Source organism: Myotis daubentonii, chromosome 6 (genome assembly GCF_963259705.1).
Source record: "Myotis daubentonii chromosome 6, mMyoDau2.1, whole genome shotgun sequence".
Taxonomy (NCBI): Eukaryota; Metazoa; Chordata; class Mammalia; order Chiroptera; family Vespertilionidae; genus Myotis; species Myotis daubentonii.
Genome location: NC_081845.1, coordinates 91833011 through 91848800, shown reverse-complemented (window position 1 = coordinate 91848800; position 15790 = coordinate 91833011). Strand labels below are relative to the sequence as shown.

At 55.6% G+C, this 15790-nt stretch overlaps 1 protein-coding gene across 2 annotated transcripts in view; it reads left to right on the top strand.

Annotated features, from left to right (window-relative positions):
- Positions 1 to 9712: 9712 nt before the first annotated feature.
- Positions 9713 to 15790, top strand: part of PI16 (peptidase inhibitor 16) — a 9849-nt gene continuing 3771 nt past the window's right edge. Inside the window, exons 1-2 of one of the 2 annotated variants that reach the window (XM_059701828.1) lie at positions 9713 to 10482; positions 14942 to 15163. In XM_059701828.1, the coding sequence (XP_059557811.1) occupies positions 10312 to 10482; positions 14942 to 15163 (393 nt within the window). In that variant the 5' untranslated portion in view covers positions 9713 to 10311. The remainder of the gene's footprint in view (positions 10483 to 14941; positions 15164 to 15790) is intronic. The other variant, XM_059701827.1, reaches the window with a different exon arrangement.

Genomic DNA, 15790 nt, shown 5'->3' with positions numbered 1-15790 from the left:
TGGCTGGAGGCATCGGACCTTGCCCACACCTCTCTGGACTCCGAAGCTGCACCCACACTAAGCTGCGAGGGGAGCGCCGAGGGCGGGCCTGGGTGGTCTGGAGGCACCATGCAGCCAGGCTGGGGCTCCGGGACGGAGGCTGCAGGATGAAACTAAGGAGGCCGGAGCGGGCCTCAGAGATACAACCGCCTTCCATGGAGGGAGGGCAGGGGGCAGACATTCCAGAGTGAGGGGCGGCTGTTCTACCTGGAAAGTGAAGGCACCGGGAGGAGCAGCGAGCTGTGTGCAGAGGACCGGGAGGTGGGCGGACACAGGGAGCCTGGGCAGGGCCAGGTGTGGGGGCCTGGGGTCCGAGCAGAAGAGTGGGGATCAGATGTGACAGGAATGGGAGCCACTGGCTCCTGAGAAGGAAAGACACGGGTGACGGTGGTGTCTGAGAGCCCGCAGCCTGGCTGGGTGGCTGACGGACACAGGGCAGGGACAGTGTGTGTGGGGGGCGGGATAGGGGGGTGGACAGAGACCAGGGCCAGGCGGGCAGTGGGAGGGTGCGAATAACCCGGGCTCAGGGCCGCTGGATGTGAAGGAGTTAGGAAAGACAGGCAGAGACGTGCACCGAAAGGATCGTCCAGCGTCACTTGTATTAGCAAATGTCCTGAGTGGGAAGATGAGTAAGTAGAAGGCTGTGTATTGAGCGGTGTGGATCCAGGGGCCTCGTGTAAGAAATCCTAAAAGGAAGGGAGGGAGGGAGGGAGGGAGGGAGGGAGGGAGGGAAAGAAAGCCAGTGTTAGAGGCAGCAAGCTCGTACTGGCCAATGCAGTAACCACTGGCCGCACGTGGCTATTTAAATTTTAATTAAAATAAAAAGTGCGACCCCTCAGTCACACTCGCCACATTCAAGGCTGGGTAACCGCTTGCGGCTGGTGGCTGCGGCCTCTGGACAGCGCTGGGGTTTGGGACGGACAGACAGAGTATGATACTGAGCTGGGCACAGTGAAGAGTAGATGGAAACCAGGCAAATGTCAGACAGCCGGCCAGCGCCGTGTCGAGAAGCAGGAGTTCGGGATCGGAGAAGGGGCCCGGGCTGCCACGCTCTGGCCCTGAGGCCGTGGCGCCCACGTGAGTGCTCGCTCACGTGACCCGCGCTCCTTTCCCCGCGGGAAGGTTGCACAGCCAGCGCACGCTTAGAGAAGACGGGCTGGGTATGAGGACACTGAGGTGGAGACAGGAGACCAAAGGCTGACCCTCCTGCTGGGAGACACGAGTCCCGTCCTTGTGTCCACGCAGCCCACGTGTGCCACTCAGCTGCCCTGGTCGCCGTCACCATCCTCCATCCTCACAGACACTCGGCGCGGGTCCTTGCTGCCATGGTGACCGGCCTGCAGCCAGCTAGGAAGGGTCGGCACAAGCCCCGGCACGGCTGGCCTCCGGCTGGCACACTCACCTCGTGGGTGTCCCTCTCGCTTGCCCCACCACTGCCCCCACATTCTGCCCCCACGTCCCTTCCCACAGGCTCCCCCGCAGCAGCTCCCTGACCAAGCCGGGCCCCCCACTCCTAACGAGGGCCTGTGCCTCACAGGTCCCCCAGGACCGGGCAGCTGTGCTCTGCAGGGAACTGTCTGCACCAGAAGCCAGCGGCCCCGGGGAGGTCTGGGCCAGGCGCCCAGCCCGCCGAGGCCGAGGCTGCTGGCCGCAGCTCTGGGCTGTGCTGAGTCTGGCACTCAGAGGCAGAGGGAGCCCGGTTATAATCTGGGGCTTGCAGTGTGCCAGGCCCTTCTCTCTGGGGCAATACATTGTGGTCCCCCACCCGGGGGGCGGATGCCCTCTCCACAGAGCCCCTCAGTGCCATCCCGGAGCCATGACCCCAGGCCAGGAGCTGAGGGGTCCCGTCAGCCCTGCTGAGCCCCCGGGCCCTGCCCCTCTCCACCTGCGTGGAGCAGCCGCCGCCTTTGTCCAGTGCTTTATCCATTAATGGCATTCGTTCATTTTACAGACTCACCCCGGCCACCCCTGAGGCAGATGGCATTACCCCATTTTACATAGGAACACAGTGAGGTCTGAGGGCGAGGATTTGTTCAGCGAGCGAGTGACAGGCTTAGAGTCTGCATGGGGCGCGCCTGCTGCCTCCTCAGATCTCTGACCTGCTTTCCCTCCCTTCCTCTGTCTCATCCTCCAGCCTCTCTCTGCACCTCCATCCGGGTGTCCCCCACCTCTGTTCTCTCCTCTTGCTCCCTCTCCCCCACTTCCGAGAAGCACAAAGGTGGGCTGGGGGTGCAGCTCTGTGGCTTCTGGTTGAGTGAGCTCCGTGTCCTCAGGAACCCGTGCCCCATCCAGGCGACTCCCTTCCCGGGATCCCCCCACCCACAGCCTCGGGGGAACTGTGTGGAGAGGGTCCCTGAAACTGCTCCAGGGGGAAAGAACTCGGGAGGGCTCCCAGACTTTCCAGGACTGGGTGTCACTTTAGTCCGAGGCAGGAGTGGCAGGAAGCAGGGCCGGGTGGTAGGGCGACAGGGTCAAGGGAGGCAAAGGCAGGGGACACCTCCCCACGCAGGACGGTGTGAGGCACGTGGGGGAGCGAGCGATGCCTCCAGTCTCTGGCCCCTCACACGCGCGCCCGCTGACAGCAATGACTGGCCGTGGGGGGGTGGGGGGGGGCAGTCCCAGGTGACGCCCCTGTCATTCTCCCCAACAGCGGGAAGTAGAGGCCTGGGGAGGGCAGGCCTGTGCTTCGTTCAGGAGGAACCTGCCCGAAACCCGGGTCTGAAAACCAGGAGGGCGTTTGCCAGCGAGGGCGGCGCGGGGTGCGGGCAGGAGGCCTGGCGCTGTCTTCTCCATCGCCCGCAGAACCACCGTCTTCAGCACTGGGCCTGGAAAAAGGCCTCACAGGGTCCATACTGCTGCGGCCCAGGTTTGCGGCTCACGGTGGTGGAACTAAAGACTCTGCCCTTGTCAGACCCTCCAGTGGCTGCGACTGCAAAAGCCAAGCTTCCAGGGGGTTTGGGCCCGGGCCGGTGACCTTTGGTTTCCATGAGAACAGAATGTGGCCGCCAGCAGTGTGCCTGCCGCACGCATTCCTACGGAAGACACGCTGAGCTACAGGGTGAGGTGGACGAAGGAGAAAACAGCCACATCTCAGCCAAAGCCGTGCCGCGGGCCCGCGGTTCAGACGTGTCTCCAAGACCAGCTGTAACCTGCTGTCCGACCTGGGGCCCGGCTGCGTGAATGACAGCACGGGGACTGCCTGGAGTACTCTGTAACCATGGAAAGTGGTGGCTATGAAGGTATGGAGCGAGTTGGAGAAATTACTTATGACAAACGATCAGAGAAAAAAGCCAGAACCAACATTCCCCAGGTGCTGCTGTTCCACTCAGGACACAGAGAGAGAGAAGGGACCAGGACTGCGCTGCTCAGGCGACCAGCCAGGACGGGTTTGTTTTTGTGAGACGTCCATTACAAACCAATCGTTTTGTAAAATACCATGAAAATAAAAGACAGGCAGACATCCATCAAAGGACTATTTTACCAAATATCCTAAAAACTCACAACTCAATAGTAAAAAAAACAACAACCCCACAACAACTCAGTCAGCACATCGACCCAGGAACCAAGAGGCTGCCAGTTCGATTCCCAGTCAGGGCACATGCCCGGGGTATGGGCTCGATCCCTAGTGGGGGGCGTGCAGGAGGCAGCCAATCAATGATGTTCCTCTCGCATTGACGTTTCTATCTCTCTATCCCTCTCCCTTCCTCTCTCTCTCTAAAAAAATAAATCAATAACAACATATTTGTAAAAAACAACAAAGCAATCCAGTTAGAAATGGAGGAGTCATGAGCAGACACTTCACCAAAGCGGATGGTAAGTAAGCGTATGAAAAGATGTCCGTCATCCTTATTCCCTAGGAAATGTGGCTTAAACCACAGGGAGCGCTCACTGCACACCCGTGCAATGGCTGCGTCCGTTTCTGAGGGCTGCCTCATAAATTGAGTGGCTTCAAAATCATTCTCCCACGGTTCTGGAGGCCGGAGCCTGAAATCCGGGTGTTGGCAGGCCACGCTCCCTCCTTCCTCGCCTCTTCCAGCTCCTTGAGCTGCTTGCGATCCCGGTGCATCTCCGCTTGTAGCTGCATCAGCCCAGCTCTGCTCCTTTGTCCCCCAGCCGTCTTCCTGTGTCTGCGCCTTCACAGGGCCTTCTTATATGGACACCAGTCATTGGGTTTAAGGCCCGCCCTGAACCCTGTGTGCCTTAACTTGATTGTATCTGTAAAGACCCCTTTTCCAAGTAGGATCCCATTCATATCTTTGCAGGGGACATAATTCAACCCACAGTGATGGCTAAAATAAAAACTAGGGATCAACACAAGTGCTGACAAGGGTGGGAAGGAGCTAGATCCTCATCCACGGCAGCTGGGAAGTTGTCTGCAGTTCACCACGGGGCCCCGCATCGAATTCTCAGCGTTTGTCTCAGAGGAAGAAAAACCCGTGTTCACACAAAAATCCATCCACAATGTTCACAGCAGCTTTATCCTAACAACACAAACTGGGAACAACCCAAATGTCCTTCAGCCGGTGAGTGGCTAAACAAACCGTGGTACACGTCTATACCGTGGGACACTATTCCGCCATATAAACGAGTGAGTTATTGATACACGCAATGACCTGGATGGATCCAAGGGCGTTTATGCTTAGAGAACAAGCCAGTCTCCGAAGGGTGCATGCTGTACGATTCCATTTATATAATCATCTTCTCTTTTTTTGTAAATCTTCACTTAAGAATACGTTTTTATTGATTTTAGAGAGAGAGGAAGGGGGGAAGAGAGAGAGAGAGAGATGAGAAAGAAGTATTGATCAGTTGCCTCTGTATGCTTCCTGACCGGGGATCAAACCTACAACCTAGGTGTGTGCCCTTTTGGTGAACGAGACAATACTCCACCAACTGAGCCACCTGGTGGGTCATTTATACGCTATTTCTGAAATGATGAAAGTACAGGATGCAGAACAGAGTAGTGGTTGCGGGGACAGGGTTAGGGGTGGGGGTCTGACAATAAAAGGCTAGCAGGAGGGAGTCTCTCTAAGTTCTGTATCTTAGTTTTCATGGTGACAACACAAATCTGAGATCAAATGGCACAGAACTGCCCTAACTGGTTTGGCTCAGTGGATAGAGCATCGGCCTGCGTACTAAAGGGTTCCAGGTTTGATTCCGGTCAAGGGCATGTACCTTGGTTGCAGGCGCATCCCCAGTAGGAGATATGCAGGAGGCAGCTGATCGATGTTTCTCTCTCATCGATGTTTCTAACTCTCTATCCCTCTCCCTTCCTCTCTGTAAAAAATCAAATATATATATATATATATATATATATATATATATATATATATATATATAACAAATGGCACAGAACTACACACACACATACGTGTATGTGCACACAGGTGAGTGGAATCTCAATGAGGTCTGATATCAGTGAACAGAAAACAATGTCAGTTTTCCTGTTTGATATTGTGCCAGAGTTCTATTAGGCGTCACCATTGGGGGGAAGCTGGGCAAAGGGTTCCTTGGACTCGATGTGTTATTTTTGTGACTCTCTGTGAGTCTAGTTATTTCAAAATAAAAAGTTTAAAAATTGATTCTTAGAAAAATGAAATAGAAAGCAGATTTTAAAAGGCCCAGTTTTTTTAAAAAAAATACATTTTTATTGATTTCAGAGAGGAAGGGAGAGGGAGAGAGAGAGAGAGAAACATCAATGATGAGAGTGAATCATTAATCGGCTGCCTCCTGCACGCCCCCTACTGAGCCCACAACCCAGGCACATGCCCTTGACCAGAATCGAACCCAGGACCCTTCAGTCCGCAGGCCAATGCTCTATCCACTGAGCAAAACGCAGGTAGGGCAAAAAGGCCCAGTTTTTCCATTGCAGATTCGGCAGACATCAAACACCCATGTCAGCTTGCTGAGGGGTTTCTCGGTGCTCACTGTTAGTTCCCACACCTGCTGTGCTGAGAGCAGTGATCAACATCTGGCAGGAGAGAGAGGCACCTGCTCAAAGGCTAGAAGCCAGCACAGAGGTGGAATTCCCCCTCGTTGCCATCAGTGTTTGTGGTGGAGTTCTGCTGTTCAAGTGGAAATAAATTCAAAATAAAATACACATTCCTCTGAGTCAGAAAACGTGAAGATCTGTAGATGTCAGCCACAGCCAGGCCCCCATGTGCCCGGTTTTGTCGTCTCTTGCTCCCTCTCCCCTCCCCTAACTGCCTGTCTTCTATTCCTCTCTTCCCTGTCCGCTCGCCTTCAACCGCCCTCTCTGCAGGGGCAGGTCAGGCTCTGGCCCCACCCCTTGCCACTGCTCCCCTCACCACAACGCTGGGGAAATCACTCTACCTCTTGCGTGTGTGGGGATTGCAAGGCCCACCTGGGGGCTGTGATGAGGAGTCGCCCCCGGGGTGAGGGAAGGTGCCCAGGCCGAGCAGGGCTCTCTGGCTGCACACCCGTGGTCCCCAAACACTCTCGCAGGCTCTGGTCTTAACTAGTCTTTGTTCCCAACTCACCTTCCCTGTCAGGCAGACCAGGCTCCTCCTCCTCTGCCTCCCCGTCCACAGCCATGCGCCCCCACACCAGCATCCCGCCTCCCACGGGTGTGTCCTCCCCTCCAGCTTCAGCCTCTGCGACAACCTGGGGCCCCGTAAGCTCTTCCCCCATCATAATGATAGCGAACACGTTCCACTGGCTAACTCCATGAGCACTCGGTATGTGCCAGGCACCATCCCACGCCCTATCCACGTACTAACTCATTTCATGCTTTCACTCCTCCTACGAGATAGGTTCTGTTCTAAGCCCACTTTACAGGTGAGGAAACTGAGGCTAGCAAGCAGGGAAATAACTTGCCCAAGGCCACCCCGCTGGTAAGCCCCACGCTCTTATCCACAGCACTATATGCCGTGCGGCCACCTGCTTCATGGCAGCAAGAACTGGGCTGTCGTACTCAGCAGCTCAGCACCCGGCTCTGTAACCCTTTGCTGAGAGAGTGAATGAGTGAATGAGTGAATGAACGAATGCTGCCCATTGTGCTCGGCTTACAAAGCTATTTCCCTCTGCTGCAGAGAGGCCAGGCGAGGCATGAGGGTGACACCAGGGCAGCCTGCAGTGCCAGTGTCTGCTCTGCCCAGTGGCTTCTGAGCACCCTGTCCCTCGCCCCACTGAGTCCAGCACCTCCCGGGCCAGGCCTTCAGCACCTTAACTCCCTGTGATGTCCATGTTTCCTTCTAAGTCTTCCTATTTCATCCTCAAGACCAAGCTTCAGGGACTCACCACGTTCTCTTGTCCACAGAGAAAGATCTCCATCTCACAGCTTCAGCGGCCGAACGCCCTGGGAAGCTGCCTAGCGAGCTGCTGTAGGTCTAGCCTGCTTTCTCTTAGTCTTCTCTCCTGCACTCTGATGTTCCCAGTATCTTCTCCTCTTCCCCGCAGACCAGCCCATTTTCCTGCACTCTTCTAATTCGCCCCCATGCTATGCTACACTCTGCCTCCTAAATCTTTCTTCTCCCTTTTTCAGCTACCCATGTATTTCCTTAATCATCTATACATATAAAAGCCTAAGCGACTGGCCAACTGTTGACCATTCGACTGGTAGCTATGACACACACTGACCACCAGGGGGCAGATGCTCAATGCACAGGCATGGAAACATGGAACAGAATGATGAATCTCAGAGGGAAGGGAGGAAAAGGGAGAGTGGAAAGAAATTAGCCAAAGATCTTATATGCATTCTAGAGGCCCGGTGCACGGATTCATGCACCGGTGGGGTCCCTCAGCCTGGCCTGTGGGATCAGGCCGAAACCGGCAGTCCAGCATCCCCAAGGGGTCCCGGATTGTGAGAGCGTGCAGGCCAGGCCAAGGGACCCCACCGGTGCATGAATCTGTGCACTGAGCCTCTGGTTTTAAATATAGTTATCTGAAAATCTTCTAGATTGTTCTATTATCTCAAATTTTGGAGACAGAAATCCTCCTGTTTGTGTTGTATGCCATTGCTCATGGTAGCTCAGTTCCTCATGTGTTTTTATAATTTCTGACTGTGAGCTAAAGCTGGGGATTTTTTCCCCTCATGGATGGCCCAAGCTGGGTTGTGAAAGCTCCCTCCAGATATGATTTTGCCTTTGTTTCTGCGGAAACTACCCCCTACCTACTCAATTCGCCCTACTATGGACCAATATAAGAATCCCCAAGTTATTATTAGTGTTCTTGTTGTAAAATATACATAACATAAAGTTTAATATTTTAACCATCTTCTGTGAACAGTTCAGTGGCATTAAATCCATTCACATTGTTGTGCAATCATCACCACCATCCATATCTAGAACCTTTTTTGTTGTTGTTAATCCTCCCCTGAGGATATTTTTTCCATTGATTTCTAGAGAGAGTGAAAGAGGGGGGGAGAGAAACAGAGAGAGAGAGAGAGAGAGAGAGAGAGAGAGAGAGAGAGAGAGAGAGAGAGAAAGGGAGAGGGATAGAGATAGAAACATCAATGAGAGAGAAACATCACCCATCGGCTGCATCTTACACGCCCCCTACTGTGGCTAAAGCTGCAACCCAGGCATGTGTCCTGACCGGGAATTGAATCAATGACCTCTTGATTCATGGGTTGACGCTCAACTGCTGAGCCACACCAGTCGGTCATGTCTTCGTAGGTTTTCATGTAGGAGTCTTTTGCCTCCTTAGTTAAGTTTATGCTAAGTATTTTACTCTTTTTATTGCTATTAAAAATGGAATCATTTTCTTTTTTAAAAATAATATATTTCTTCAAACTTCCAATTGCTTTTTTAAATTGATTTTTAGAGAGAGGGAGAATAAGAAAGAGAAACATTGATTTGTTGTTTCACTTACTTATGTGTTCTTTAGTTGTGCCCTGACCCGGGGATCAAACCCACAAACTTGGTGTATCAGGACGACGTTCTAACCAACTGAGCTATCCAGCCAGGGCTGGAACTATTTTCTTAATTTTCTTTTTGGAGTGTTCATTGTTGTGTATAGAAACACAACTTCTTTTGTGGGTTGGTTTTGTATTGTGAGACTTTGCTGAATTTTTTAATTAGTCCTAATCGTCTTTTTGTGGTTGAATCATATTATTTTGTTTTTGCTTTTGTTTTTACTCAGAGACCTGAGCAGTGACAGGTTTTATTGCATCTTTCAAAGCCAGTAAACAGACTTCTTCCTGGTCCCCATTCACTGAGCGTGCAGGCTTCGCAGATCCCAGCCGAGCTCCACAGCACTGGTTCCAGCTGCCTGCCTCATGAAGGCCAAGACCTCAGCCCCGCCCTGCATGGTCGCCTCGTCCAAGCGCTTGCCCACGGGGCCTCCTTCCCTCCCATACCCTCCCCTCAGAGCCCCTGCTCATCAGCTCATCACCCCACTGCGTTTCTGCTCTCTGGATTTGAAAAATGAACATATTCTATTTTCTACATATTCCGAGCAGGAGTAACCCCAGCACCCCACTTCCAAAGGCGCACCTCAAGCACCGGCGTTCCCAGAGAGCACATGGGAGCCGGCATCCTATCCACAGACAAGCCCTGCGACAGGACCCAGCTGGAGAGGGACGCACCAGTCCCTCCGCCAGGAAGCCAGCGTCTGCCTCCCCCTGGGGCTGGGAGCCGGCCAGGCTCCTGCCGTGTGGGTGGTGGTTGTCTACTGTTACAGAGGGCCTACTACGTGCCAGATACCGCACTGGGTGCTTTACGCGTATTCGATCTCATTTAACCCTGCTGCCAGCCCTGTGCGGCAGGTATGATTACTGTCATTGATTCCGTTCAGGAAGTTGCCAAAAACACAGCTAGCAAAGCTGCAGAACCAAGATTCAGACTTAGTTTGGCTCAGCCTTTACCAAACACACCCCGTCTTCCTCCATCCTTCCAACGCCACCTGTGCCCTCCTCTTCTCGTCCAGTCCTCTGGGGTGTCTGCGGGCTCCCTTCCTCCGCTCTGCCCTCAGCACCCGTGGGTGTGCCCTCTGCAGAGGGTGCTGTGCTGGGGGCCCGGGAGGACCTGTCCACCAGGAGGGATGGGCTGTGGCACTCCCAGGGTGCTTGGCCTGAGCCCCGCTACTGAGAGAAGGGAGGCGTTTGCCCAGGACTCCGAGGGGAGTTCCATCCTGGGAGTGAACCCAGCCCTGGTCGGGACCCAAGCACCCAGCCCTCCCCGAGACATTGTGTGAGCCGGCTGGGCCTCCAGACAGCCCCTCCCGCCGCCCCAGCCAGGGTGGTGCTTGTGTGGGAGGGACTTTAAATCCAGCTGCCAGACCCCTGGACAGCAGAGGCAGAGAGGGCTGGCCACCATGCACAGCTCCCGCAGTCTCCTGGCGCTGCTGCTGCCGCCGCTGCTCTTGCTGGGGGCCACCCCGGGGCCCGCCGGAGCCCTCAGTGATGAGGAGAGACGCACGATGGTGGACCTGCACAACCTCTACCGGGCCCAGGCGTCCCCACCCGCCGCCAACATGCTGCTAATGGTGAGTGTGATCAGAAGCGCCCACCTGCCAGGACTGAAGGGGTGCCGGGCAGGGCCCCCCACCAATCCCTCCCGTCCCGTAGCCAAAAGCTGTCTCAGAGGCTCACCTCGCCTGCCAGTGACAGAGTCTCTGAAATTATATGACTCACAGGCCCCATGGCAGCCCCATTATAGCGACGAGGACGCCGGCTTAGGGGACAGGGTGGGCCTTCAGGGGCTGGCAGGTCACCAGCCGACAGAGCCGGGCCTGGGCGCCCCAGCTCCCCTCCAGTGGCCCTTTCCCAGCGCTTCCTAAGATGCCTGTGTCGCTGGGGTGGGGGTGGGGACACCCTGGTGACAACAATCTGTCAAGGAGGGGAGGAGAGGAAGCAGGGCGGCAGGAGCACGGCACTGAGGTGGGCTAGCACCGGAAGGAGGCGGGGAGGACTCTGTCGGCCACTTGCACGACCCAGGGCTTTGGGTGAGTCCCTTAACCTAGGAAGGACCCTCAGTTCCTCTTCTGTGAAGCGAGGCTATAACTGGGAGTCACACATGTATCAATATGGCCTGAGTCTCGTAGATGGAATTTTGAGTTGGGGTGAAAATGAAACCTCAGCCCTAGCCAGTGTTGCTCAGTGGTTAGAGTGTTGGCCCATAGACTGAAGGGTCTCGGGTTCAATTCCGGTCCAGGGCACATCCTTGAGTGGCAGGCTTGGTCCCCAGCCCCAGTCGGGACGCGTGCGGGAGGCAGCCAGTCGATATGTCTCTCTCTCATCGATGTTTCTCTCTCTCTCTCTGTCTCTCCCTCTCCCTTCCACTCTCTTTAAAAATCAATGGAAAAATGTCCTCCGGTGAGGATTAACAACAAAAAAGAAAGAAATCTCAAACACATATATATTAGGATATAGTTACATGAAGTTTGAAAATGTGAAAAATACTGTTATATACAGGTGGCAACACGTGCTGATGGAGTAAACATCCATGGGCAGCCTGCAGAAGACAGAGCCATTCAGGGGGTGGTTACCCTGTCACAGAGGGAGGGTTAGCTGATGGCAGTTAGGGCAGGATGTGCACCGTCAGGATTAGAAGAAATGAAGTGAGAAACTCACTCCTTCCTGCTCTCCCTGAGGCCTGGACTGGCCACCCCGTCCAGCCACCCTCAGGCAGCCTGGCGGGCTGATGGGCAGTGTCCAAGGAGCCATAACTGGCCCCCGAGAGCAAGGTCACTCTGGGGACCACAGCAGCAAGCCGGGGGGTCCGAGACCGGCATTTTAACAGTCGAGTCCAATCTGGCGAAGTGACTCTGGCGGCCCCTTTACCGTCAAAGGCCTGTTTCCTGATCTATCACGAGGGGCTGGCAACCCTGCCCAGCGGGCCAGACAGGAGGACACAGGAGAAAGATCTCGGGGGGCTCTACAGACACTCACAGCACCGCCATTCAGGCCCTGTTGGCCGGGGCCACCAGGGGCTGCGGACACAAACCAGGAGCCTGGTACCAGCTCTGCCAACAACTCTGCCTGAGGCCCTGAGTTCATCGTTGGGTCCCAGTTTCCCCGTCTTCAGAACCTTAATGCCCCCGAGCCTTGCTGGCTGAGGCTGGGGCTACGCAGGCTGGGAGCTGCTTTGCCTGCAGAGATGGGCCTCAGTGGGGCAACATTCCTGGGAGCAGCTGGGCATTGGGGGGCACACGGCTCAGGTGCAACTCTGCAGTGGTAAATGCAGGGACTCTGGAGCCAGAAGGCCTGGGTTCAAATCTTTTTCTTTCTTTTTTTTGGTAATATATTTTTATTGATTTCAGAGAAGAAAGGAGAGAGAGAGAGAGAGAGAGAGAGAGAGAGAGAGAGAGAGAGAGGGAGAGAAACATCAATGATGAGAGAGAATCATTGATCAGCTGGCTCCTGCACGCCCCACAATGAAAGATGGAGCCTGCTACCCAGGCATGAGCCCCGACCAGGAATTGAATGAGGACCTCCTGGTTCATAGGTCGATGCTCAGCCACTGAGCCACGCCAGCCAGGCTCAAGTTTTCACTTTGCCATTTATTAGCTGTGTGGCCTCAGCCAAGTTACTTCGCCTCTCTGTGCCTCAAACCTCCTCATCTGTGAATTGGGGATGATAACAGAACAGTCCCCTTGTAGGGTGGTTGTAAGGATTAAATGAATCAACATGTGGAAGGCACTTAGAACAGTGCCTGACAATGAGTAAGTTCTCAGTAAGTGTTTGATGAACAAAAGGGAATGCTCGGGGGTGAGGCGGGTGGGGTTCCTGTGGACTCTTCTCTCTCCCGCAGCCTCCACATCGTTACCACCAGAAGGTTCCGTTTTCCTACCTCCTCCCCGATCTCTTGGGCACAACCTGACTCAGTCTGCGAGTTCTCCCAGGACTAAGCCTCTCCCTGCTTCCCAGGCTCGGGCTGCACTGGCAGAATGGACGGCCCAGCACACAGGCCTGACCCCCCTGGGAGCCCTGCACTGGCTGCGAGAGCCCAGGACAGGCTCCAGCCCCGAGAAGGCCCTCTGTGTGCCTGGCCCCCTCTGCCTCCAGCCTCCGCTCCTGCCCAGGTTCTCCTCCAGTCACCGAACTGCTTGTCTTTCCCCAAAGCACTGCTCCTCCCTCCACGCCTCTGCTCACGCCCCGCCTTTCTCTCGGGTCACCCTCTCCACGGGCCAAGCCTCACCTGAGAACTCTTGGCTACTGTCTCCTTCCCCGCCTTCAGGTCGGGCTAAATGGCCCTCTTTGGTGCCTCGTACTACCCCTTGCATATCTGTCATTCACCACATGGCGGGCCAATTAATGGCTTATGGCGATGTGAATTTGGGCTTCTTGGTCCTATAGCTGCCTCAGGCTGGCACGGTGCCCAGGACTGTTGACTGAGTGAGTGAGTAGATGAATGGACTTGTTTTCACACGATGACCATGTGGCCAGTGGGGGCGGGTGCTGTGACTCCTAAAACTCCCCAGGGGTCTCTGGACCGCTGAGAAGCCTTAAGTCCCAGAGCAGTGACTCTAATGGTGGGACTCCAGGCATCTCGTCAGAATGGAAACGAGTGGGCTCTGCAGCAGAGATTGCCTTAAGCAGGGTCCTGTCTCGGTCGTCAACAGTTGACAGACCCCTGCTGTGCCGGCCCTGTGCCGGCGGTGGGGGTGCGTCCCTGCCCCACCTGAAGGAGCTTACAGTCTAGTCTGCGGTCCAGCAGGCCATCTCCGTGCCCTGGTCCTTGTCCCCAGCACCCTGCCCCTTCACCACTCCCCACCTCCCACTGCGGCCAGAGTTTGGGAGGACCGCAGGGACCAGTGATTTGAGACAAAAAGTCCCAGAGAGGGAAAGGGATTCACCCAAAGTCACGTAGCCGGGCTGTCCCAGCCCAGTGCTCCCATCCATGCCCCCGGCAGCGCCTACGGAGAACCGTGTGAGCGTGGGCAGTGGGTGTGGACACAGCCCCCTCTCCTTAGAGCCGCCCCAGCTCTTGTGCTTTACGCCTGCCTGGCTCCCACAGCTGGATGGGCCCCCGGAGGGTGGAGCTAGAGTTGCGGCCAGGCAATGGTTTCCAGGAGAAGCCAGGACGAGTTTAATGGGATCCAGGCCTCCCTCCTCAGCCCTTTGGTCAGATGCCTTGTTAGTCCCTCTTCACACCCACTCTGAGGGGTGCCCCCAGCAGGGGACACAGAACCTCAGAGGCCCCCTCACCGAAGTGCTGTCCGCCTGCTGTCACACGCGGTCCCCCGTGGAGAACTCTGCCTTTGGGAGGGGACATGCTCTGGGCCACTGGGGCTCTCGGTGAGCGTCACTCCACACTGGACATGTGTGGTCCTCGGAGCAGCTCAGGCAGCCCTGGGAGGTGGGCAGGGGCCTCGCTGCCAAGTTTCACTTGGGATATTAATATTAATCCATAAGAACACTGTCCCAAACATGACTTCATTTCCTGTTCCCAACACCCTGTGAGAATTCAGAAAGACTAGGCCATCGGTCCGAAGTCACACAGCTGGTGAATGGCCCCAAGTGTAGCCAACCCCACCACCGGTGGTGGCACTCACCCCCCACAGAAGCCACCAGGAGCGAGACCTGGGCCAGATCCCAGCCAAGACTCACCCAGCGCCGGAACCGGTTTGGCTCAGTGGATAGAGCGTCGACCTGCGGACTGAAAGGTCCCAGGTTCGATTCCGGTCAAGGGCATGTACCTTGGTTGCAGGCACATCCCCAGTGGGGGATGTGCAGGAGGCAGCTGATCGATGTTTCTCTCTCGTTGATGTTTCTGGCTCTCTATCTCTCTTCCTTCCACTCTGTAAAAAATCAATAAAATATATTTAAAAAAAAAAAAAAAAAAAAAAAGACTCACCCAGCAAGGAGGGGAGGGTCTCCGGTCTCCATGGGCCCGGGGGAACCCCACCTTCTCCTCCTCCTGGCATCTGGGCATCCTCCCCTCGCCTCCCGGGTCCCCTTCGCCTTCACTGAGCCCAGGTGTCCTCACCTTCCTCCCTGCAGCGGTGGGACGCGGAGCTGGCCGCCTTCGCCAAGGCCTACGCTCAGCAGTGCGTGTGGGGCCACAACAAGGAGCGCGGGCGGCGCGGGGAGAACCTGTTCGCCATCACGGACGAGGGCATGGACGTGCCCCTGGCGGTGGAGCAGTGGCACGTGGAGCGCGAGTACTACAACTTCAGCGCTGCCGCCTGCGAGCCGGGCCAGATGTGCGGCCACTACACGCAGGTGTGAGGCCGAAGGTCGGCGGGAGGGCGGGCCGGGCGATGGGCGATGGGCGATGGGCGGGGCCTCGTGGGCAGTGGGCAGGGCGGGACCACCTGTCCCATCACCCCCTGCCCCCACTCCCACAAGTGCCTTAGTCCACACTCTAAGCCCCGTTAGACCCTTCATAAAAGTCGTCCTTCCCCAGTTATTAATGACTGTCTAGACCTGACAAAGTCTGCTTCTCAAACCCACTAAGCCATGTTCAGTTCATAAAAACCACAATCTGAAGACGAGGCCGCCCCTCGGCCTCCCGGTGCTGAACAGACCGAGGCTGGGTGTCTCCGAGCCATTTCTGCCCGTAGTTGCGGCACAGGCGCCCGACCAAGCTCGAAGCAGCCAGTCCTCGGGCTTAGGGCACCGCTTTGCCCCGGCAGCAAGGACCCCCACTTCTGCCTTCCCGCTCACCATCCCTCTGTTGTCATGTCTCATGGTGTCTAAGTCGCTGCTTCTAATCTGCGAGAGACAAATAAAGCGAATAGATAATTTTGTTGTTTAAATTTTCGTTTGCTTTTAAAAACTACGTAAGGAAGAGCAAATTGTCATGGAGGGAAGGTTTCGGGGGCCTCTGAGAGCTTGTCCCTGCCTCTC